Below are 26166 nucleotides of genomic sequence, written 5' to 3' on the forward strand. Positions count from 1 at the left end.
CTTTATAAGTTAGAGAAAGGACTAGACCTATCCAATCCCACAAAAGTTTTACTACACTCTATCCACTCTAGGTGAAGTCCATTTCAAATGTGAAATGCAAGCACTTGTATAGATGTAGGTCCCAACTCACTTTCTCAGGGGATTTAAAAAATAGGCAATTGATGGACCACCAACAAATTCCATCGGGTAAATTCAGCTGATTAACTGACCAAGGACTGACCATGTACCACTAGATTTTAAACTTTTTCCCTTGACATCCATGATTGTCGATGTGGATGGTAAAATTGTATTGTAGCAGACTATATAACTTCAGAGCACCTGACTAGCCCTATATGAGAAGGACATACTCTTTGTAACAGTAATGTTTCCACCCCCACCCCCACCAAAGCTGCCCTGCACTGCCTCCTCGGCCACCTTGTGTTTTGTGCTTAGTCAAAAACAGCATACTTCTGTATCCCACTTCATGTTAGTTTTTGTGATATATGTGATGCACCTGTATGTGAACTATACCTAGTGCAAGATCTGTTCTTGGTATGGTGGCTGGAGGGCTGTCCTACAGCCTGGCAGGTCTCCAGTAGGTGATGTGTGCAAGAAATTGTAGAGAGAGAGAGAGGCTGATGTACTGAATCTCCCTGGGGCAACCCCCTTAGTGTCCGTAGTATATGTCCCTGGGTAGTGGATGGCGGAGCCATTGATGAGGCAACGTTGTGCAAAAGTAACTCACAGTTCTTTATTGGAATAACTGCAGACAACGGGCCAAACAATTTCAGAACAGATGCCGGATTACTGGAGGGATTCTGGATTACTGGAGTGGTCATGGAGAGTGATCCTCAGGAGTAGATTCACCAGCCTGGTTGTAGGTGCAGACGGACACTCTGTCTCTGGTCACTCAGTGTGTGTTATGGAAGATGAACTGGGGCCCAGGAGGCCTGTGGTCAGAGCATGTGCTCTAAGGTCTCTCTGGTAAGAGAGCTGGGTTCCAAGTGAACTTGCCCCTTCCTGTAGAGGGGTTTTGTTACTCCCTGGTCAGGTGGTGCTCACTCGCCAATCACACTCCAGTTTACAGATTTGAATACAATTGGATGACAGTATTGTATAGATTTAACCCTTGCCTGTCCGGGCAGAATCTACCACTGCTAATTAACTCTAATAGGATGTATTACCCAAAAAGTGAGTTGATCAGACTGCTCTAGAGGGATACTACAGATGGAGGGCCTCATTCGCAAGCACTCCCTTGCCTACACGTTGGCAGGGGTGTTGCAAATGTGTCAGTGTTTCTTGTAGGGTTAATGAGAAAGCCAGAACAAACTTAAAAAAAAAAAAATATATATATATATATATATATATATATATATATATATATGGTAAAGTGAAGGACGTGTCAGCTCTCATTACTGACATTAGCTTAGAAATCGTGATGTCGGGGAAAGATTGTTTAATAACTAATCTGTCGTATGCCAAGAGAAAGAGGACAAGTAAGGAACGTAGCATATTTTGGATACCATGAACTTAGCCAGATTGCCTACACACAAAATGGCTGCTGAATCATAGGAGGCTACTATACCTGAACAATGCTGATGTGGAGACTCCTGGTTTACCAAAAAGAAAAACATTGCCTAAAATTCACTTAGTATTAATTATTATAAATATTTTCCAAAGACTTTATACCTTAAATGTATGACTCAAACATGAAGTTAAATTGACAGAAGCCCAAAATGTTTTATTAGGAAATGTAAGCCATTAAATCCATCTAAATCTAAATCCATGGTATAATGGAAGCTTGGAGTGCAGAGGTAAACATAGCCATTCAGTTCTTAAAACCCATTGGCTCATAGAAACAAGCATTGTCCATTTGCTCATTGGGTTCAGCCCACTGTTACATGGTCAGCCATTCAAGCGACTAACAGGTTTTAGGTCCCAGATTCCAATTCTTATTTTGGAATAAGGATTGTACGTAGTTAGGCCTCATGCACACAATATCACAGACCATGAATCCGTTGTTTGTGTCTTGAGAACAGCACATATTAGTAGTCTAATTGGTATATTTTAAGGAAAAGTGTAACTAAATTCTAATATATAAAGGCACACACTGCTACATCAGTGACTTCTATAATAGATATGTATGTACTGGGACTGGGCTGTTTACTTTCTCCCCTCCATGAAATCATTATATTTGATCCATACTCCCTCCAGTACAGGGTTTCCTTCTACCTGATCCAGGCAATTAATCTCCCGGCCTAGTCTCCAGCCATGTATCTCTATATGGATTTGGTGTTCACTTTCCTTCATTTTTATTTAGCGGGTGAGATGAGCTTTTTGCTGATTGGATTTACATGTACAAGTGTAAAGCTCCTGAGCTGTTGATCTCGCGGGCCACAATGATGTAACTCCTGAAGCATGAATTAATGCGGGATGTACACACTAATGCCATTGTTCCCGATCACAAATAGATTCATACTTCATACAGCAGATACACAAAGCTTATTTAAAAATAAATTGCGGGTAGTGTTCGCCCTGATTGAATCCGCCACAGCTCTGTTAATATATTTGTTTGAGTTACTTGCACTCAAAAGCTTTTAGGCAGAATTTCAGTTTTGATATTATCCATGGTAATGTAATTCCCCCTTTAATCTCCTAAGGGTTTCACATTAAGTCATGATACACAGTTCACAGGAGTTTGGATCCCCCATTAATCACTGTGTCTTCACTTTGGTGTTTCTACTTTTTGTCCATCTGTTAAATCAGTCAGTTGCTGATGGGATGCAACTTGGGAACTGTGCAGACTGCATGATTAAATACGGGTACTAAGAGCTCCAGTCTACTGAGTAAGCAGCTAATATAGTGGTTGTGACTGTTAAAATATTGCAATTATACATAGATATGTAAAAAAAAAAAAAAGTATGATGCCAAAATTTGTAGAGAGAAAGAACTGGACCGCACATCCACACATTCCACATTGATCACTACACAAACCGCACACATAAGATATTGCTGTGTCCATGACTACCCGTACAATAAAATAGTTACTAAACCCGCAACAGTGAACACAGTAAAAAAAAAAATCCAGTCAAACAAAAGTGCAAAAATAGTGATCAAAATGTCACATTTACCCCACAATGATTTCATTAAAAAGTAAAACCCATCCCACAATAAATACCGTATATACTCGAGTATAAGCTGACCCAAGTATAAGCCGAGGCCCCTAATTTTACCACAAAAACCTGGTAAAACCTATATATATTTTTACTCGAGTATAAGCCGAGTTTGGGCTTTCAGCACATTTTTTTGTGCTGAAAAACTATGCTTATTCTCGAGTATATAAGGTAAGTCCTAAAATAGCTTAATACAGGCAGTCCCTGGGTTACATACAAGATAAGGTCTGTAGGTTTGTTCTTAAGTTGAATTTGTATGTAAGTTGGAACTGTATATTTTATCATTGTAACCCCCAGACAGAACTTTTTTGGTCTCTGTGACAATTGGATTTTAAAAATGTTGGGTTGTCATAAGAACCAGGATTAATAATAAAGCTTCATTACAAACACCTGTGATAACTGTTACAGCTGTTTATTGTAGCCTAGGACTTAAGTACAAAAAATTACCAATATCCAGAGGTCCGTTTGTAACTAGGAGTCGTATGTAAGTCGAGTGTTCTTAAGTAGGGGACCGCCTGTAAATAAATAAAAGAAGACGGTGATGCAAAAACAAGGTATTTTTCTCATTCAAACATAAAGAAGCTATATAAATGGGATATCGCCAGTCTACTGAATAAGCAGTTACTATAGTGGTTAATGACTGTTAAAATATACATGAATATGTAAAAAAAAAAAAGACTTGAATGCCAACATTTAGAGAGAGAAAGATTTGGACCGTGGACCGCACATCCATACATTTCACATTGATCTATTGCTGGTAGGCTACTTTAACATATCAAAATCAAGGCACTTAGTTAGATTTTGATCAAATTGCATAAACCCACTAACCACTTCACATTGACCTTGTTTTAGTGGGTCCCTATACTAGTGGGTGCAGCATCACATGGCATCCGCTGACGCTGCAACGCGCCACCAGCAGGGACCGAGATTGATCAATTCCCAACAACCATACTGTCAAGATAAGCCCCCAAGGCTTCTGGTGCCCGGGTTCTGCCACAGAAACGGTTCCATACAGTTCCGCACAGTGTAATGTTTATATACATGTTGGCAGCCACTTGCAGTCTCCTGCGAATTAAACTCACCTGAACAAAAAAGTGTAATATTTATGATATATTTGTGATATAACGTTTAAGTTGCCATATAGCTAAAAATGTATTTATGTTGACCAAAGTTATTTATTTATGTTTTGCATTCTTCACTTTCATGCTGTTTGTTTTAAAATTGTATATCCAGCAGGTGTCACTGGTTCTGCTTCTCAGCTGTTTTCCTTTCCTTTTTCCGTAGACCAAAAGGTTTATTGTTAGTAATAATTCCAACAGCAACATCTGCATGGTAATACAATGTACAGGAGAAAAGTATCAAAAATGCAGAATACAAGTCCAGATATAGGGTCACTCAACCCGTCCACATACAGAAGCTTATGCTTAAAAATGATCCAAAAGACTAGGTGTACATTAAAGTCATGAAGTAAGAGTTCTCCTTACGGACACTGCCAATTAAGGCAATCATGTAGGCATGTGGAGTCTTATAGCCATGGATGCTCCACTGGGAGGATTCTGGGAAAATATGTAAAGTTTTCCAGGATGATATAAGGAAAACCATGCCTATTTTAGCTACCTTGTAAGACAGCTCTTATGACATCAAACATGACCTACAAGAGGCCTTATGCATTAAAGTCAATAGATACTGTCTAGCAAGTAATAATTTTTTTTTGTTTTATTAAAAGCGTAACTAAACTTTCAGCGAAATTGCAAAAAATTTAAAGTGCAGATGATAATAGAAACCTTCATAATGTACTTTATCCCTTTTTTTTTACCATATTTCTTCCTTATTTAAACAGTTTGTGTAAAATCAGCTTTCTGTCCTGTTCTCTACTGACAGCTAAGAGATAAAGGCACCTGAAAAAGTGGCTATTGACTTAAACAGGACCTGTCACAAGTATATTGGCTCACTAAAGTAAGCAGCTCCCTAGCCCTACTCCAGTAAAAGCAGTGTTAAACTACTAGCTTTATTGGAACATACTGATAAAGCTAGCGAACACTGAACTACATAGCGCTCAGAACACCGGACCAAGCTTACAGCGGTCCGGCGTATTCATGAAAGGGGCGGTGACTGGTATGGGAGGGGCGATCCAGGAGAGGAGAGCACCTCTGACTGGCTCCTCATGAATATGCTGGACCGCTGTAAGCTTGGTCCGGTGCTCTGAGGTCTATGCAATGCAGTGTTTGCTAGCATACTTTATCAGTATGTTCTGATAAAGCTATCAGTTTAACACTGCTATTACTGGGGTAGGGCTAGGAAGCTACCTACTTTAGAGAGCCAATATTCGGGTGGCAGGTCCTCTTTAAGTCTAGAGACTGTGAAGAGTCATCAAGTGAAATCCTGGGTATGGAAACTTTCACTACAGCAGTGGTAACAAGAAGTTGCTTTACTTGATGAAGTTTATTATTACTTTCATGATTAAATGTAAACATGGTGGTGGGTGGAGCTCCAGTAAACAGTCAAGCTACCTGCCTCCTAACTGCTTCTGACAATGCTAACCCAGCTTGGCCCCCCCCTTGGAAATCAGGAAGTTGAAAGAGGTGCTGGCTGTCTTTGACTCACTGAAAAGAAATCAACTCTCTGGTTCACCCCTCCCTCAAGAATTGTCTGCAGTGGGTCACACACAGCCAGCATCTCTCTCAAGTCCCTCATTCCCCATCCCTCAGGAGTTCTCTTCATCAATTCACAAAGCCAGCGTCTCCCTCATTCCTGAGGGGGGGGGGGGGGCAAGGTTAGCAGTTTCAGCGGCAGTTAGAAGGCAGGGTAGCTGGCTAAACCTCGAACAGGCGCTCGCTATGGACGTGATGTCAATGCTGCTCCTCTGTCTCCATAGAGAGACAGGCAGTGGTGGGAGGCACAGCACTGAACTGGAACTGCAGAGGGGAGTAAGCATAGCTTACTTCTTCTTCTTGGTTTTTACAATCCCCAATACGACTCTTGAAAAAAATATTAAAGGACATCTACCACCATTTTCTCGGGTGCATTATAGGACAGTCTACCACAAAGAAAATGGTGGTAAATGTCCGTTTAAGCTTGGACTGCCCATATAACCTGTGGCTGTCAGAGAGGATGTTACTGTGTTGAAACCAGGTGAGTGTCAGTAAGTGGTAAAATAAAAGTGAAGGCAGTGGTGAGGTGGCCTTTAAAAATTAAATGGGGGAGAAACCTTTAAAATGCCATCATTTCTTTGTATAAGGCACCCTAGAATAGCCCTTTAAATATGTAAAAGTGGCTAAGCTTGCAGCTGGGAGCCATTCATTCTTGTTGCTCACCTGTCATTGGGAAGGCAGATTTTATGCCTAGCCCAAGACTAAATAGATGGGCCTTTGGCTTACCTGCCACTAATGGTGGAGAAATATTCCTGCACGGATAATTATTTGTAGAGCTTCTGCCCAGTCCCTTTTCTACCATGTACTGGGACTGTGCGCTGACATTAAGTGATTGTAAGAAGATTCATGCAAACTTGGTTTCTCTCGCTAGATTCTACTTTTCTACAAATTAGACTAACAACTTCAAACAGTAAAATGTAATTTGATTTGTATCATCCCATCTGCCTCCATAAAGGTTTTTTGGCATCTGTATCTTTCATAACATCTGAATCTTAATGAATAAAAGCTTTGAGAGTCCTTTAAATCGGGTAGCATGGCTCTTTTTATATTTGTGCGGTTTATTATAACATAAATCTGCATTCAGTATTTACTGTTAGTTAGGCAGGGAAATTAGCTCCTGCACATAAATTTCTATCCAGCTACATCTAATAAGAAAAATGAGCACGCGGCGTGGGGATTATCAACTGCATACATGAATCAGCCGCGTAGTTTATTGGCTCAGACCACAATTAAAAGCTTGTGGAAAGGGATTATGAATTCTTGATATAGTAAGAGACTTGGAATGGAGAGGAAGGGGAGCAGAGCTGAGATTGTGACCCACCCATGTCACAGTACCTGAATCTATTGTGTAGCATTGCTGATTTTGGAAGCTGTAGCAGAGATTGGTTTGCCAATTGCTTCATTTAGATATCACAGTAAATTTACTAAAAACGCAGATAATATTGTATTATTTTAAGGTGGTAGAATCCACAAGTATATAGAGATGTAGAAGGTCTGTGTTATTCCTGACAGACACAAACCAGAAGACAATCCAGTTCTTAGTGACAGTTCTTATGGACAATATTTTCTGCATGCCATGTATTTGCTATTGGCAACTTGTGACTTGGAAATGGTTAAAGGAATTGGATGGGTGGTAAAAATAATTTATAAAAAGCTAAGATCTCCTGCCACCAGTCCGATCATGGTGCTTTCTGCTGATTTGTATAGGATGTTAAATGCCTTAAGGTTCTGTAGGTTTTTTCTAAGCTTGAATTGGCATGTAACTAAGTGTAACTCCAGACATTAAATTAAATCTACCATCAAAATGCTTCATGATAAACCAGGGTCACTTACTCATAGATCCAGGCACCGTGACTGTGGTCATCTTTGTATATTTGTTATTTGTGGCCACCTTCCTTGTAAAATGATTTTTTTTTTAATTAATGTAATGAGCCAGATGGTTTCTGCAGGCGTTACCAGAGCCTCTCTGTGATCTGGTTTCACAGGCTATTACACTGTGCAGGAACAGTCCCACACTCCCTCATGCTCCCTGAGCACTCCTCCTCTTTTTGCTGCTGTAATCTCACACGGTGGGAAGGGGAGATGTGCTCCTGCACAGTGTAACAGCCTATGAAGCTACAATACAGAGGGGCTCTGGTAACATCCCTCAGAGCCCTTTTGGCTCTTTAGCATCATTTAAATGTTGGTTTTAGAAGGAAGGAGACCATAGATAACAAATATAAGAAGTTGACTTCAGTGCCTGGATCTATGATTTATAAGTGCCCCTAGATTATGAAGCTTGATGTTGGAGGTAGATTTCCTTTCCTTTAAAGAAAATATAACATGTAATATAACCCCCCTAAAAAAAGAGATCAAATACATTTACCCATTGAGCTACTTATGCCAGCCATAGATTTGTTTCCTCCTTTCAAGTTAAATACCATATGAAGCTGAAAAGTGAGTGTTAGAATTATGCAAATCCATCTGTATGGCTTGGGAGCTTAAAGGAAACCTACCATTTCAAATGGTAGGTTTAAGCTGTAAACACCGAGCACCAGCTCAGGGTGAGCTGGTGCCGGTGCTTAGTTTCGTTAGTGTTAAAACCGCGGTATCGCGGTTTTAACGCTTTTTAAACTTTATAGCATAAACTGCTTCGGCGCTGCGTGCGCACGATCGTGCGCGCGCCTACATAGGAAATGCCGCAGGCGTTGCGCGCGCACGGTCGCGCGCAGCGCCGAAGCGGCTTCTGCTATAAAGTTTAAAAAGTGTTAAAACCGCGATACCGCGGTTTTAACACTAACGAAACTAAGCACCGGCACCAGCTCACCCTGAGCTGGTGCTCGGTGTTTACAGCTTAAACCTACCATTTGAAATGGTAGGTTTCCTTTAACCAGAGGCCCTCTGAGCCCAGGCTCCAGCACAAAAGCTGCACCCTCACCCTTTGCACTTCAGTAATGCCCACTGCCTGTTCGAGCCTGCCTACACTAGGCGACGTCACTCTCATAATGCCTGTGCAGTAGACCTAACAATCCGGCGGCTGAAGCGACGAGAACGATATTAGCCAATAGTGACATGGGAATGGTAAAGGAATTGGCTGGGTGGTAAAATTAATTTAGAAAAGGCAAAGGACTCCTGTCGCCAGTCCTATCATGGTGCCTTCTGCTGCTTCTATTCTCCTAACCTTCTCAGGATCAAAATGTGTCATGATAAACCAGGGACACTTACTCATAGATCCAGACACCGTGACTGCGGTAATCTTCTTATATTTGTGACCCTCTTTCTTGTAAAATCCATTTTTAAAATTATTGTAATGAGCCGGAAGGATTAGCTGTTAAGATTGGCTGGTGGTTGTTACTAAACTGTGACAGGGGAAGTTTTGTGATGCAGCCGAGGCTAAGAGGGGCTCTGGTTATACTCAAGGGCCTTCAGACAATATAGCTTAATTTTAGACAAAGGACACAAACATATATCTGGCATAAGTAACTTAACACCTTAACAACATGTGCTTTATGCAGCTATCACCCACAGCTGACGGCAGCACTGTTGGCACTGATCACGGGTGTTAAAGTCTTTAGTGCTAGCATCAAACAAGATGGGACTACATGGGCGCCACCAGCTGAAGGGGTGGGGGGGGGGGGCAAAAAACACAAATGGAAAAAGTTTTTCAGCGGCAAGCGATGATCTAAACAAGTTTGTAATTTCTTTTTGGGGGGATTATATTACGTGGTAGATTTCCCTTCACTGTTATCAACCGGTGACGGCACGCGCGCACGGTCGCGAGCATGGTACGCCGAGCGGGTACCACCATGCGCCGAAGCTGCTTCACATATAAAGATTCTATAAGTGTTTAAACCGCAATACAGCGGTTTATGAGAATAACAGAATATGCTCCGGCACCAGCTCACCCTGAGCTGGTGCTCGGTATTTGAAGCTTACAACTACTATTTCACGTGGTAGGTTTCCTTTAAGTTAGTCTAAGCATGTGACTGAGGAATGGTTGCTCTTTTATGTGTACAGTTTGACACAGGTACTTGGAAGACTCCTGAATCTTACAAATAGTATAAATAATGATCACAAAGACACTGAATAGTTAATGGTGTGTATGAGTGGTCAGAAGACAAGCTAGACCCTAGAGCAGTGATGGCGAACCTATGGCACTGGTGCCAGAGGTGGCACTCAGAGCCCTTTCTGTGGGCACTCAGGCCATCAGCCCAGGACAGAGTTCACCAAACAGGAACAAATCCATTAAATCTTCCTGAAGTCCCAGGCAACTTATGAAATGCTGCGCACAGCACTATTTTACAGCGGCACTTCATTGACTGTTTGGAACTGCTTGAAAAGTGAGAAGGTGTTGACAGAACTGCATTATCTTTGGAGGTCCTCATGCTGGACCCACCATTCTTTCTAAACAGAGAGACCCTGGAGAGAAGCTACAATGATAGTCTGAATTTGCCCACCTTCTTTCAACTGTATTGGTGGCCTCAGGCGGAAGAACAGGTAGCAATAAGTTACTAGTTTAAAATGGCACATTGGCACATCAGGTAAATAAGTGGATTTTGGTTGTAGTTTGGGCACTATGTCTCTAAAAGGTTCGCCATCACTGCCCTAGAGTACAGTGCACTGGATGTTCTCAGACTATGTAATGTTTGATCTTTAAACCTCAGCAGCAGATCTTGTGGACCACAGCCACAGGTAGGAAGTTGTGCATAGGGTCCAAAAGGAGACATTAATAGATTTTAAGTGAGTCCTGGAGATAAAATAAAACCAGTTTTTTTGTATTATTATTTATTTCAGATATCCGCTGTGTGTTAAGGTATAGGTGTCCATGTGCATACCATGTGTACGTAACAGTGTGGAATCATGTCAACATTGTTGTATTCACTGCTAATTTCTAGCAATTGCGTATTTAGCGAGAAGCATTTGCAGAGACCTGAGTCGGTCTGTGCATTGTGGTACAGGGAATTCCAGTCCAATATGGGAGCCCTTAGCAAACCAGTGGTCTGGCCAACTCTAGCTATTAATCATCACCCTCCATTATTTACCGAGGATTCATTCATTGTTCGGTTAAGGTACCAAGAGGGTCAATTAGAGACTACAGACAAGATTCTTCAAAGACACAAGAGGGTCAATTAGGCCCTCATCGTAATTTTCTGCTTTAACAGCAAATGCCAGCCTATCACGCAACAGATGCAACAGAATTTGGAAATAGGGTGCTGATTCTTAAAGAAGGGGGAAAGAAAGCTCACTTTCCTGGCTCGTGTGTTGTATGCGTAACATATGGTCTGCAGTGACAGCAGGGTTCAAGTGAGAGGCAGATGATTTTATCATTGGGACTGCAGAGCAGCGAAGATCCTGCAGGGTCAGTGCACTGGAGGTGGCCAGGGAATTCTGATGATGGAACTGTGTGTTCCCACCTCGTAGGTGAATCATTTATCTCTTAGAGGGTCCCTGCTCCACAGACATTCAGTGTTTCTGTCATTAGAACAAGCCTCCTGTGTGCTGCCAATAACAGGAATCAACTTATACACCATCATTCAAATACCTCTATGCAAGGCAGGTATACACCTGTTAGGAGAAGACCTACCTTCAAGGTTGCCTCTCCTCCACATAAATGAAATATACAGTATATATATATATATATATATATATATATATATATATATATTTACATCCAAAACAAAAATAAGCGGCACTCCAACAGCAAATCTGTTCAAATAAGAGAGGTATTTTTTCCAAGCATTTCAAGCTTGCTTTTTGAACAGATTTGCTGTTGGAGTGCTGCCTATTTTTTTCTTTTGGATATTTTGGAGGGACCTTGTCGTCCCAGTCTCAGATTGGCATGTACCCATACACCTTTGTATAGATTTCTATACTGAGCTGCTTGAAATTTTCTTGATGTGTGAATATAAATATACAATCATGAATCCTGGAGACATTGCTAAATCCTTATTTGAACGTGTTTATAGATATTGTCTAATGCCACATTTACAATGTTGTCTACATTTAGGAATCTTTTCCTTCTGGAATTGATATACTGGTTTTCATTTAATCCCGCATCATGTCATAAGGCTTCCTAAAGCTCATACTTGGTGTCAAGGGAGCTTCCTTGCAAGGTAGCTAAAAGAGGTGTTGTTTACCTGGAAAACTCTTTGATAAGTTTTCCCTGAATACCAGTGAGGCAGATCATGACACTACAAGGACACCACCGAAGACTGGATTGGTCCCATCTCCATATAGATGGTGAAAACCAGGGTAGTGTTCAACATGAATAACCAACAAAGAAAAGATGACCAACTTCCTGCACCTGTTGTGAAATTTCCTCTCCTCTCTTCTAGGCGCCACACTTTTAATGCCATCATATGAACACCAACTGCCACAGTGCAGCACTACATACCACCCCGAAAATCAAATCCAGACTAGACAAAGAATATAAATATATAGACCCAAGAACACTAATGCAGACTACCAAATAAGAGAAGTAATAATATCGCTGATAATAAAGCAGATAATAAAAATGAACACCCAGAAACAGACACTTTATAATAACTAAATCCCAGAGCAGTAATCTGATTATAATGACCCCCAGACCACACAGTTAACCAATGTCAGAACCTCAAACAGATTATTGACTGGAGGAGTAGAATCCCAGGGTGCCATTAGGTAGCAACAATGATGGAAGCACCCGGAACTATTATTGGACCTAAGGTTGGGCTACTCCTGCACTCTACCCTTCAGTCTTGACTAACAAGAACCGGCACCTTAATGAAGATCCATTTTGAACTTTACTATTTATACATTATTTTTGGTACTTCAGGTTAAGTGCATTCACTGAAATAGTGCATAGCTGCAAACAGCCCAGATGACACCACTGGCTTGTGTTGAGGAATTGGTTCCCATTGGAGCGCCCTCACTGTTCGGAGATGCTAATTTCAGTGGGTGCCAGGTTTCAAACACTCACTTATTTCATCTTGATGACTTATGCTCAGGAGGAATATGATGCTGTCCATTCTTTATATACATTGACTGTCCTGCCTTCTAGTAAGAAGACATCCAGATATGAAAGAATATCTGTTTCCTTTAAGATTCTCTTGATAACACAAGGAAATTTTGTATTGCATCAGATAGAGCAATAAATAAGTGACTCCAGTAACTAAATCTCGGGATACTTCATACCATCGTGGGTGCCCATTGTGGGCTGTTATTAATATTTGCACTAAAACTGCTGCCTGATGTCTGTAACAACATTGAAAGAACTCTGAGCGTTCCATTAAAAACGGGCAGCTTTATACCCGGATTATATACACATTGCGCCAAAGTCACCAATACTGAGCAGACGTTTCAGCCTGCTGGTTAAGTATGTCCATATTAAACTAAGGATCCCATAAATATGACAAAGGTTTGTGGGCTGCTTAGCTGTTTTAAGGCCGTCCGCGGACAGGCTTAATGACACCGCCACCGTCATATTTACACTGGAGAACTTGTTATTTTCTCTGGCAATGTAAACAGATGAATAGCATAAGTCAGACGCACAGAGATATTGTCTTGTATAAACACGCCGTACAAGCACTGTTTGTCAGGGTATTAGGCTCATCTCTGGCTGCACAGATAAGATCGGAAATAAAACACATGCACTAATAAAACTATCAGAGTGGAGAGAAGGCAGAGGGATCCCTAGTGGAGGGAGTATAAAGCCATCGGCTGTTGTATTTCCTCTGTCCTTTTCCCAGACGATACAGCGCAGCACATCGTCGCATTGTTAACAGATGTTGGTCATGAAACAATCCTATGCAGAGACAATCCTTAGTCAGGACTAGACTACAAGCCTGATGGGAGGGAAAAGCAAACTTGTAAAATAAATAGCTTCACTGAAGTCATGTACTGTACGAGTGACCCTAAAGTAACATTCTGGGATAAAATCTATGAGAAGTGCAAAGGGGGGGGGGTGTTACTATTACTACTTCTCTAGGCACTCTAGGACAGTGGTGGCGAACCTATGGCACGGGTTCCAGAGGCGGCACTCGGAGCCCTTTATGTGGGCACCCGGGCCATCGCCCCAGCACATCAGACAAGACTCAAGCAACTTAAAAGATGCTGCTTTCAGTCATATTTTGATATTTGCTTCGCTACTTGGGACTGTAGGAAGAGGGAGAATGTGTAGACAGGGCCTAATTATCTTTGGAGGACCTTCTGCTGGTCCCACAATTCTCTCTGTACAGAGGGACACTAAAAAGAAGCTAAAATGATGAAAATTTTCCATCTTTCTGCTGTATTGCTGTCTTCAGGAGGCCAATATGATTGAAAGTTGTTGAACAGGGAGCAATAAGTTATTGCTTTAACTTTTGGATGGCACCTCGCGATAAATAAGGGGGGTTTTGGGTTGCAGTTTGGGCACTCGGCCGCTAAAAGGTTCGCCATCACTGCTCTAGGAGGTATGGACGTCTTCAAGAATTTTCTCTGTGTCCATATTCCAGATGAAGTGGAGTCGGAAAGTGACATAGTGCTTGCAGTAATAAAACTTTCCCTCATAGAATGGACTCCCACATTTCACTGACTTGTGAAACCCCTGAGGCCCTTTTTAAACTTTGTGTTTTTATTTTTCACTCCCTACATTCAAAAATCTATAACTTTTTTTTTTACTTTTACATGTAAATAGCTGTATAAGTGTTTATTTTCTGAATACCAAATTGTACTTCATGCAATGTACTGGGAAGAGGGAAAAAAAATTCCAAGAAAATTGAAATAGCTAAAAAAAAAGTGCAATTGCACCATTTTCATTTTTGCAGCATAATTTTTTGCGGGATGGTATTACATTTTAATAAGATTACCTTTTGATCTCTTTTTATTACATTTTTTTTGGTAAGTGTTGTTACGTACATACAGGGTTAAACGCTAGGAGTAACTGTTATTATATTTTGATCAGACATTTTGGGACATGGAAATACCTAAGATGTTTATAATATTTACTGTTTACACTTTTTTAGATCGTTTCCTGGGAAATGGGGGTGATCTGAATTTTTAGGTTTTTTATTTATTTATAGACACCCTTATGGTACTTTAACCCTAGGTTGCCTGATTGAACCATATTGTAGTATAGCAGTATATGGGGCTTTAACTGATCACTTATTAAAATGTGACATTGGTACATGGTAACAAATCAAAAACTATACATCCCCGGCTCTGGAAATTTGAACACAATTTCTTTTTGGAACAATATAAGCAAAGGTTAAGATCTTTGATGAAAATTCATTGCATAAATTGACATGAGTTTCATCTTTCTCTGCCACACATGGATTATATTTGTTAAAATATAAAATATTTGTCCATTTTACTCCATCTGTAATATACTTTGGATTTTCCACATGCTGGGGTTTCTGGGATACACTGCGGTGATCCACTAATTATTCAGGAACATCAATTATCAAATAGAGGGAAAGCATAAATTAATAATACTAATAATAATAATTTTATATAGCGCCATCAAATCGTGTATGAAGGACTAAAAGCCTCATGTTGTATGAGTACAGTATTACTGTATCATCTCCTCAGTATTATCTCCTCAGAATCTTGGCATTCTACATATATCATGGTAGAAACAATGGCATTTGTTGCTCGATTTACTCATAATTAATAGACCTTTCTTGAGGCTTTTTTGGATGTTCGTTAAATAGGTCAGATCCCCATAAACTTTAATTTGCTCTGTAATTTAGAGCCCACAAATTCAGTTAAGCACTGTCATCTTTTCTATAGTAATGAAGCATCTAAATCAGAGGTTAGACCTGGGAGAAAATAGGATTTATGTTATAAATGTTGCCAGTTTATCCATTAAAATGTTTGAGCTGCATTATCTTGATTAGCCATTAACAATGTACTAATTGATAACACAATATACGCATTATGGCACTGTACCACAGATCCCTTCTAAGCCTTACAGCTAAATTTGTATTTTCAAGCTTATTTCCAGGTTTCCCTTTTGTTAAAGGGGTTGTCAGGGAACTACTTTAACAAAAAATAATACTTAGTCTTCCTCACTCCTTTGTTCTTCTTTGCGACAAGTGTCCAGTGTCGTCTGTTTTTGCACACAGAGAAAGTAGCAGTGTCACACCATCGACATGCAACTATCTACAGCCTATCACTGAGCTAAGTGCTATTCTGTTTTAAAGTCCAAAAATCCTTTGATTCTGAACAAGCTCTTTTAGGCTTGAGTGGTGGAGGAGGGGACTTTCCTACAAAAATACCAGTGCTGAACTGTAAATTATAGTTTGGTATTGCCCCGGCACTGTGGTTGGTCCATGGGATTTGGCCAGCACTTGGTCCATTCAGCCGTGTGCCACCAGCTTTAGGTAGCGTCATTCTGGTTGAGCAAAGTTAAAACCAACCAACATTAGTCAGTTTGCATCTGAGAGACTTTTTGGCAACTGAGATGGGCTTGTAGAAAACCCCAAACATTTGGCAAAGCAGCACCGTTCAATTGTGTCTAATATAACCGCTTAAACATGAATGCTGATAAGCTGTAATACCATGTACCGCCTAAGCACAAAAGTGGCACTGTTACTGTTTAAAAAAAAGAAACACAGATTTTAAATTTTTTTCCAAATTTTGAAAAATATCCCGTTTAATTGTTGGAACTGATAGACAGATATAATTTTGAGTCTGTGGAAAGCTCAAAAATAAAGCAGTCCCAGTTTTATGGAAGCAGATAAGATGTCATAATATAACTATAAATGGCACGAGGTGACAAACTGAGCTCTGCTGGATCTGTAAATTTGGTTCAAGGGCACATATTCCACCCTGTTTACAACACAATATATTGAAAGAGAGATTAAATTTTTCTCTAAATAACATTCACAGACTCTCTTTTTTTATCTCCGGTTCTTCTTCCTGCTCTGAATTATCATTTATTTATGAGACTTTTTTTTTAATCTAAAATATATGGAAATCTTTACTGGGAACACAAAAGAATATTGAATTGGGAATGTCGTCTGACAGATTTCTCCCCGTGCTTGCATCAAGTATGAATCTTATTTTACAGAGGAGTGTATATATTCTGCATTTTCAAGAAAAGAAATAATCTGTGTAATCTTGCCTGATCTGTCCCAGTGTTAATTCCCAGGCCAGCGGCGTTGTTCATTCATGTAATCTACTGTATGGTGACCTTGTCTGTCTTCTGTTGACTCAAGTTACTGCATAAAATTTTTTTGAAAATTATATGGTCACATTTTGGCAACTTTTTATAGATATATATTTTAGAAATGTATTGAAACCAATTAATGTATTAATCAGATACACTCCAACCTAGCTGGAGGAGCTGTGCTCGACTATCCACTCGGGACTGACATCACTCCAGGTGAGCTGGCTTACAATTCCCAATTACCAATTAATGTATTGGTAGAAATGTCTTTTTGTAGACATTTTCCCTACCTGACACTTGTTTACAAAATCCACTTTGAAGCTCGATCTAGTCCAATTTATAGCAACTATGGACACATTCCCTCACTGACAAGGCATGTATAAAGCCTCTTTTCTGATAGTTTTGTTTGATTTTTCCCCAATGCCACCTTCTTGAAACTTTTTAGAAATTACTTTGAAGAGTAGATCCCAGTGACTTGTACCAGCTAAGTAGACAAAGCTATCGTACTATCAGTCTGTAGTATGTATCTTATGCCTAGTTGTAATGTTTAGACTGTTTAGTTGTAACCTTTAAATTTCCTGCACACAAATGTTGTTCATGAGCTACTTGTTAATTCAGGGGATAACAGGGGATAACAAATACATTTTTTGGGCGCATGGTTTCCGGAAATATAAGTGCAATTTTACTGTCTGAGCCACAAACTTAGAGCAGGTTCAATTTCTGCTCATATTTTCCCCTCTTTATCGATATCATAAGCTAACTTCTCACACCAGTGATACCCAGGCCTGAAATAAAGGCCCACAGAACTGCACACATTTGTAGGTAGCATTATGAAGGGCTGAAGGTGATCTGAAGAAAGAAAGACAAAAATAGAAGGTGATAAGGTTATCATTATTTGTAGGACATGAAAGCAGAAAATATGATGTAGCAAAGCATGTGTCCAATCTAGGTTGCAGTGTTTGTTTGCCACCTACATGTACTCTACATGTACAAAGCTCAGGTTGAAGACCCTTAATGGGACATACTGTATTTATCAGTTTTATTAAGACATGAATCTTTTATGATTTTAGCCAAAAATGGCAGGGCCTCAGGAATGGAAATGGGAATGGGTTTGGATTAATTGTATCAAAGATGTAGAAATATATCTTTTTGGCACTTTACCAACAAATAAAACAAATGTAATGTCCAGCTTCAGAAAAAAAAAATAGTCTTGAAAGAGTGAAAAAAATAATTCTTTATCTGAACTAAAAATCTTTTAAAAACTATTCCAATTCATCTGGAAAGGAAAGACACAAAGCTCAATACTCAAGAGCAAGCTGAACCTTCACATTCTCCTTACTCATGGCTCACCACCTAATACAGAGGGGAAAAGTTACACAGTCTAAAGTTAGACACATTCATCAATCAGCTGTAGACACTTTAATAAATAAGATCTACATATTTCTGTCTAACTTTTCAACCTTAGACACTTTTAATAAATTGTCCCCTTTGCCCCATATTACACAACACTTCTAATTTCACTCCATACCAGTGTTTTGTTATTTTCTTTGCTAAACCTTGTCCAGAAGCGGGGCCTCATCCTAATGTGGTACTGTAAGTTATAGTATGAACACTCCTGATTTCTTTTCCAGATACACGCCTTGCATCTCTCCGCTTCCCATTTATTTCCGTGTTTATTTACAGCTGATGGAAATCCAGGCATTGTTTAGACCAAGGGAATGTTTTGTTCCCTATTCTTCGTAAGCAGAATACCTATTTGTAAAGCAGATCGTACATATGTTCATTTGAACTAATTGCTGCTAGACACCAAATTAATTAGATAATTAATTTCTATGAACATGTGGCTATTGTGTTCCGCAGGCTCCCAGCCAACATTTCCCTCAGCTGCGGATAAAAATAAAGAGCATGTTACCACAGATCACAAGACTTCCTATATGACAGGATGGATTCTTGGCTTCATGTATGAAATATGTGATAAAAGGGGGAAGCTAAAATATTAGTGGCTTTTTATGTATCGGTGTAAGCTCAGAACAATATGAGTTTGTTTTTAACTCTTGGAATTTTTTTTTCTCTCCCTCCATCTCACAAATTAATAGTATTGATTTTTTAGATTTACTGGTAGCTGATGTAACAGGGGCACTGTACGTGTGAATGCAATGTGACATAGCCCCTGCCTGGCTTCATCTCCCAGCGTTGATATTATGAGAGTATCTCCATCCCGTTTGGAGAAAATTGCTGTTATATCAGTAAATTGTTCATCTGACTTTTTTTTTCTCCCCTTTACCCTCCGCTCCCCCCACCTATCCCTTTTCTCTTCTCCCTTGTTATATCAAGGTTACCTGTCAGCAGAATTATACATTGTAACACTGGTCTCCATACCCATAGATGACAGGAGAATCACATAAAAATATTGGTGTCTTAAGTTGATTTCATATCCTATGATGCAGTGATTTTTTTTTCTTTTTTAAGGTTATCAGTTTGGGTTGTGCAGCATTTGAAATTAAAATATGTGGTCCTAGAGATGACCTCTTACTAAGTGACCCCCAAATCTAATCACTTCAGAGTGCAAGAAAATCGACAAAAATGTCAGCGGTGACTTTCATCCTCAACACCTGAAAATATTTATTCATAGGCAAAGCGAGGAATAACAGATGACACTGTTGATCTGGAAAAGTGGAATTTTAAAAAAAGCATAAAACATTAACTCTGTATTTTAAGCACCGGAGTGAGAGATTGATTGATACTGGTCAGATGTAGATCAATAGCAGATCAAACTGTGTCTGTCACACGCCCCATGAAATAAGATGTATGCATTTTCTATTGATGCTCTTCATATTTAGAATTAACATGACTTTTTCTCCCAAACCAATGATGAACTTTAACCCCTTACATCCTGCACTCTACATTGATGGTGGTTTCATTGGTGCATGGATGGGATTGGAGAATAATTTGAAACTACTTTGGTGCAGTACTTTATAACAATCATGAGGATTACTTCCTTGATATAAGCAATAGAAATGGCCAGGTCTGACAATTTTATGGACCCTAAGGCATGCCCTAACAGCTTCCTATGTGTTTATATGCATTATGATGCTTTGGAATACAGATCTATTTCTAAATAAATTATGACTATTAATAAAAATTACCTGTAAAATAGAAAAAAAATGTACACAAAAACAGAATCAAAACTATATTTATTGAATAAAAGTCATGTAAACATAAAAAATACACTAATCAGTACAGTCTATAAAATACAACCTATACCATAAATTAAAGTGTAATTCAGTGATTGAAGATTGAAGGATCTTTTTTGGCATTTCAAAATGCAATGAAAAACAGAAGTAGTTGATTCAAAACATGATTCCATATTATAAAAGCTTTGTCCATATTAAAGACTGTATTGCAAGATTGTACCTACGCATTTCAAGCCACTTGTTGTTGTCTATTATACCGCTATAAGACAGCCTTCGGAGGGTGATTACATGTCTACTAGTGGTGAGCTGACTGCTACACATCTTATCTCAATTCTTACAGGAAATCTACTTTCTGGTTTTTTTTACTTACAAAATGAGATCCACTTGCAGAATCCTCCTCCCACGCTAATGCACAAATGGTCTGAAAATTCCCATTTTAACCCATTAAGGATGCAGCCTTTTTCTGCTTTTTATGTTTCCATTTTTTGCTCCCCACCTTCCCCACCTAACCTTTTAATTTTTTATATATATGGAGCCGCATAAAGGCTGTGTTACATATTGTACTACCGAGTGAAGATATTAAATATTCCAAGTTGTGTGTTAAATGGAATTCATTTGGAATTAAAAATTTCCAAATGCTGAAAACCAATTTTATTGTGGAGTTCGTTTTTAGGCTTTTATTTTACTTTATGGATCGGTATAGTCATGAGGATAACAAATTTGCATGGGTTTAATTATGTTGTAATAGATTTTTAAAAATTAAAACCTTTTGTACAAAAATGAATTTTTGTTTCACCATATTCTGTCTCTAATAACATTGTCATACTTTGATGTATGTAAGGTGTAATTTTTTTGTGGAGTGTGATGATGTCTTGAATTTTTCTTTTTTTTTTACTTTTTAATGTATGTAGAGACCCCGATGGGTAACCCTATGTATTCTAGTCATTCCTGCCAATCTCAGTAGATTGTAGTATTAGAGATGATCTGTCATGGCCTGTGATACACAGGCCATGACAGATGGCTCCTAATGATAAAGACTCCTGGCTGCCATAGAAATGGATTGTCATTCCCTGTGACACCATCGGGGAGCGGCGTTCTGTTTCTCCCAAAATGGTGACGCCCACACAGGAAGGGGGCATTTGATTCCATTGACTTTAGGAGGCTGAGACAAAGGATGGGGGTGTGTAATGAGAGTTTACTAGATACCACCAGAACACAAGTAGCTCTTTTACATATTTTTAAAACTGGATTTTTAAGAGAAAGGAGCTCATAAAAACACTTTTTAGGAACATTGTTGTCTGGTTCGGTCGGCACCCGGAGAATCTTTCCTCGTGCTCGTGGATAAGGGTAAAGGTATCCAGTAGAAGAAATGATCCCGGCACTTCGAGGTAGATCAATTATATACAGGTTTTTAATTGTCAAATTCTCAAAATGATACAAAGCATATCGCGGTAAACGCGTTTTTCGGCTCTAACCGAGCCTTCATCAGCTGATTTGCTAATGTTAATCTCAGACCTTATAAAGAATGTCAATATCCAATGAAGTAATGACTCGTCATAGACCGCGTCACTCGTCATGTGACTCCCGGGTCAGGTAATTAGTCCAGCATGTACGTCATCGTTCACATGATTCAGTCATGTGATCTATCTATCGTGATGTGTTAGTCCGGTTCATCTTCGTGGGCATACCGAACAAGTGCACAACAGAACTCAAGTGGGTGAGTAAACAACAAGATTATTGTCATCTAGGACTCATTATTCAAAACATTAATTATATTTAGTCATGATGTTCACAATGAAATTAGAACATATAAAGAAGGAAAAAACAACATATATACATTTCACGATGGATAATCAAGCAAATGTTAAGGTTAGTCACTCTGACATATAATGCAGTGGCATATTGGTTAGTGTTTAGATAAGGCTCTATAGGAACACAATGTATTTATATGTGATTCATACCATCTCTTCTTCCTAAAATCAAGGAAGTTCAAATGTTCTGTGTCTGGAAGAGAATAATAAAGGGTCAGGCTACAAGTTGCAAATTTCATAATCCCTATTGAGACCAAATGGTTCCAAAGTTTTAAGTTCGTGTATCCAAAATGCCTCTTTCTGTAGAAGCAATTTGGTGATGTCTCCACCTCTTCTCGGAGGATTGATTTTATCAATTACCTGGTATTTCAGTTGTGGTAGTGTATGATTACATTTTTTAAAATGTGCAGGTACTGGTAACAATAGGTTTTCTCGTCTAATGGTGGATTTATGTTGTCCAATGCGGTCGCCTACACGCTGGCGTGTCTCGCCAATGTATAGGAGACCGCACGGACATTTAATGATGTAAATAACATCTCTGGAGTGGCAGGTAAAGAAGCCTTTTATTTTGTATGCTCGTCCTGAATGAGGATGAAAAAATGTGTCACTTTTATTTACGTTGCTGCATTGTTGGCAGCTTAAGCAGGGAAACGTACCATTCTTTTTAGGTGTCAATAAGGTTTGTCTAATGGACTTTTTATCACTGCCCAAATCTGCTCTCACTAATTTGTTTTGTAGCGTAGGGAGTTTTTTATTGCAAATTAGAGGGGGTTCTTGAAATTCTGATATGTTATGGTATGCGTCTTTAAGTAGATGCCAGTGTCTTCTAATAATGCCATCGATCTTATACATTAATGGATGATATTGTCTTACAAATGGAAGGCGTGAAATGGTAGTAGATCTAATTCTGGTGGATAACGATTGTTTTGACTCTTCTAGTAGTTTCAGTGGATATCCCCTTTGTATAAATCTCTTCTCCATCTCTTCTATCCTAATTGTTTTAAGAGTGGGGTCCGAAACTATGCGGTCCACCCGTTGGAATTGAGATCTCGGAATCGATTTTTTAACTGAGAGGGGGTGGGCACTATCAAAATGTAGAAGGCTATTACGATCTGTATCCTTTCTAAAAATATCTGAAAGTAAGGTGCCATTTTCCTGTTTGGAGATTCTAGTGTCAAGAAAGGTTATGTCATGTTGACTATAAGTCATGGTGAACTTCAACTCTTCCCATACCGAATTTAATTCTTCCAAGAAGTTCAGAAGGGTGTCGAGTGGCCCCTCCCATATGCAAAATATATCGTCTATGAAGCGCTTCCATGTTTTAGCATGGTTTACAAATAGCAAATTTTGATAGACGTATTGGTTCTCGAAATGGGCCATAAACGAATTTGCATATGGGGGGGCCACGTTCGACCCCATGGCCGTACCTCGTTTCTGTAAATAAAATTCATCTTGAAACATAAAGAAATTGTTATACAAAATTAATTTCAAGCTCTCTAAAATAAACATTTTACGTTCATTGTTATAGACACTATCTTGGAGTATCCATTCAATCGCTTGAACACCTCTATCGTGATTGATAGAGGTGTATAGACTTGTTACATCAATGGTGACTAGCCAACTCTCGGGTGTGATATTAGAAATTCCTCGTATAATTTCTAGAAAGGCACCTGTGTCCAGAAGAAAAGATGGTGTTTGTTTGGTTAAGGGGGTCAACAATTTTTCCAGTACCTTTGCCAATGGAGAGAGGAGAGAATCCATGGAAGATACTATCGGTCTCCCTGGTGGGTTCTGTAGGGATTTGTGTATTTTTGGCAGTACATAAAAAATTGGAATAATTGGTGACTCCTTTTGTAAATATTTGGCAAGTTTGTCATCTATAATGTTTCCATATTTATATCTAGCTATCAACTCATCAATTTTCTTCTTAATTTCTATGGTCGGATTTCTTGGCAATATTTCATATGTGTCACCATCAGAGAGTTGGCGAGTGATCTCGTTTCTGTAGGTGGATTTATCCATAATTACAATGGAGCCGCCCTTATCTGCAGGCTTAATTATGATATTTTCTTTATAAAGTAGATCATTAAGCGCCCGCCTCTCTGATGTGGAGAGATTTTGACTGACACGATAGGTGCCTTTCTTAATTTCAGTCGTTACCTTTTCTATGTCTCTGTTGACTAGTAAAACAAATGTTTCCACCGGGTGGTGTGATCTAGGCGGGTTATATCTACTCTTCACAGAGAGACCCAGCTCAGATAAAGTAAGAGTTTCATCAGTGTCAATCATGTCCCCAGATCGTTGGGGAGTTGGTTCCATCGAAAAATGAGTTTTCAATCTGATGTTTCGAAAAAATCTTTGAAGGTCTACATCTAAATTAAATGTGTCCATGGTTCCTATTGGACTAAAGGACAAGCCTTTCTGCAATACTCTGATTTCCTCTGGCGAGAGGCTTTCAGAGGAAATGTTTATTACTAAGGAGGGGGGTTGTGGTTCCGTACCTGCGATCTCGTCAATACCGGATTTTCTCGGATGATGTCGCCCCGCTCTCCTCGTCCTCTTGTACGTCCTGGTGGTCGGCCCCTCCTGGAAAAAGGGCGGCCATCTTTTCTCAAATATTGTCGATCGCTGCCGGAGCTGGATGACTCGTAGCCGCTCCTTGTAGGTCTCCATGTGGGGTAAGAGGAACCTGGTGATTCCTGCCATTTATAAATTCTTTTCAATAAGTAGTCCTCGGAGTCTCGAATGATGTAGACCTTCAAAGATTTTTTCGAAACATCAGATTGAAAACTCATTTTTCGATGGAACCAACTCCCCAACGATCTGGGGACATGATTGACACTGATGAAACTCTTACTTTATCTGAGCTGGGTCTCTCTGTGAAGAGTAGATATAACCCGCCTAGATCACACCACCCGGTGGAAACATTTGTTTTACTAGTCAACAGAGACATAGAAAAGGTAACGACTGAAATTAAGAAAGGCACCTATCGTGTCAGTCAAAATCTCTCCACATCAGAGAGGCGGGCGCTTAATGATCTACTTTATAAAGAAAATATCATAATTAAGCCTGCAGATAAGGGCGGCTCCATTGTAATTATGGATAAATCCACCTACAGAAACGAGATCACTCGCCAACTCTCTGATGGTGACACATATGAAATATTGCCAAGAAATCCGACCATAGAAATTAAGAAGAAAATTGATGAGTTGATAGCTAGATATAAATATGGAAACATTATAGATGACAAACTTGCCAAATATTTACAAAAGGAGTCACCAATTATTCCAATTTTTTATGTACTGCCAAAAATACACAAATCCCTACAGAACCCACCAGGGAGACCGATAGTATCTTCCATGGATTCTCTCCTCTCTCCATTGGCAAAGGTACTGGAAAAATTGTTGACCCCCTTAACCAAACAAACACCATCTTTTCTTCTGGACACAGGTGCCTTTCTAGAAATTATACGAGGAATTTCTAATATCACACCCGAGAGTTGGCTAGTCACCATTGATGTAACAAGTCTATACACCTCTATCAATCACGATAGAGGTGTTCAAGCGATTGAATGGATACTCCAAGATAGTGTCTATAACAATGAACGTAAAATGTTTATTTTAGAGAGCTTGAAATTAATTTTGTATAACAATTTCTTTATGTTTCAAGATGAATTTTATTTACAGAAACGAGGTACGGCCATGGGGTCGAACGTGGCCCCCCCATATGCAAATTCGTTTATGGCCCATTTCGAGAACCAATACGTCTATCAAAATTTGCTATTTGTAAACCATGCTAAAACATGGAAGCGCTTCATAGACGATATATTTTGCATATGGGAGGGGCCACTCGACACCCTTCTGAACTTCTTGGAAGAATTAAATTCGGTATGGGAAGAGTTGAAGTTCACCATGACTTATAGTCAACATGACATAACCTTTCTTGACACTAGAATCTCCAAACAGGAAAATGGCACCTTACTTTCAGATATTTTTAGAAAGGATACAGATCGTAATAGCCTTCTACATTTTGATAGTGCCCACCCCCTCTCAGTTAAAAAATCGATTCCGAGATCTCAATTCCAACGGGTGGACCGCATAGTTTCGGACCCCACTCTTAAAACAATTAGGATAGAAGAGATGGAGAAGAGATTTATACAAAGGGGATATCCACTGAAACTACTAGAAGAGTCAAAACAATCGTTATCCACCAGAATTAGATCTACTACCATTTCACGCCTTCCATTTGTAA

At 39.4% G+C, this 26166-nt stretch overlaps 1 protein-coding gene across 4 annotated transcripts in view; it reads left to right on the top strand.

Annotated features, from left to right (window-relative positions):
- Positions 1-26166, top strand: part of WWOX (WW domain containing oxidoreductase) — a 799245-nt gene that overhangs the window by 373666 nt on the left and 399413 nt on the right. Inside the window, exon 10 of one of the 4 annotated variants that reach the window (XM_072117506.1) lies at positions 19380-19613. The exons of the other annotated variants lie outside the window; for them this stretch is intronic. Within the exon in view, the coding sequence (XP_071973607.1) occupies positions 19380-19463 (84 nt within the window). The 3' untranslated portion in view covers positions 19464-19613. Of the gene's footprint in view, positions 1-19379; positions 19614-26166 lie in introns of those variants that run through there. 4 annotated transcript variants of the gene reach the window in all.

This window comes from Engystomops pustulosus, chromosome 7 (genome assembly GCF_040894005.1).
Source record: "Engystomops pustulosus chromosome 7, aEngPut4.maternal, whole genome shotgun sequence".
Taxonomy (NCBI): Eukaryota; Metazoa; Chordata; class Amphibia; order Anura; family Leptodactylidae; genus Engystomops; species Engystomops pustulosus.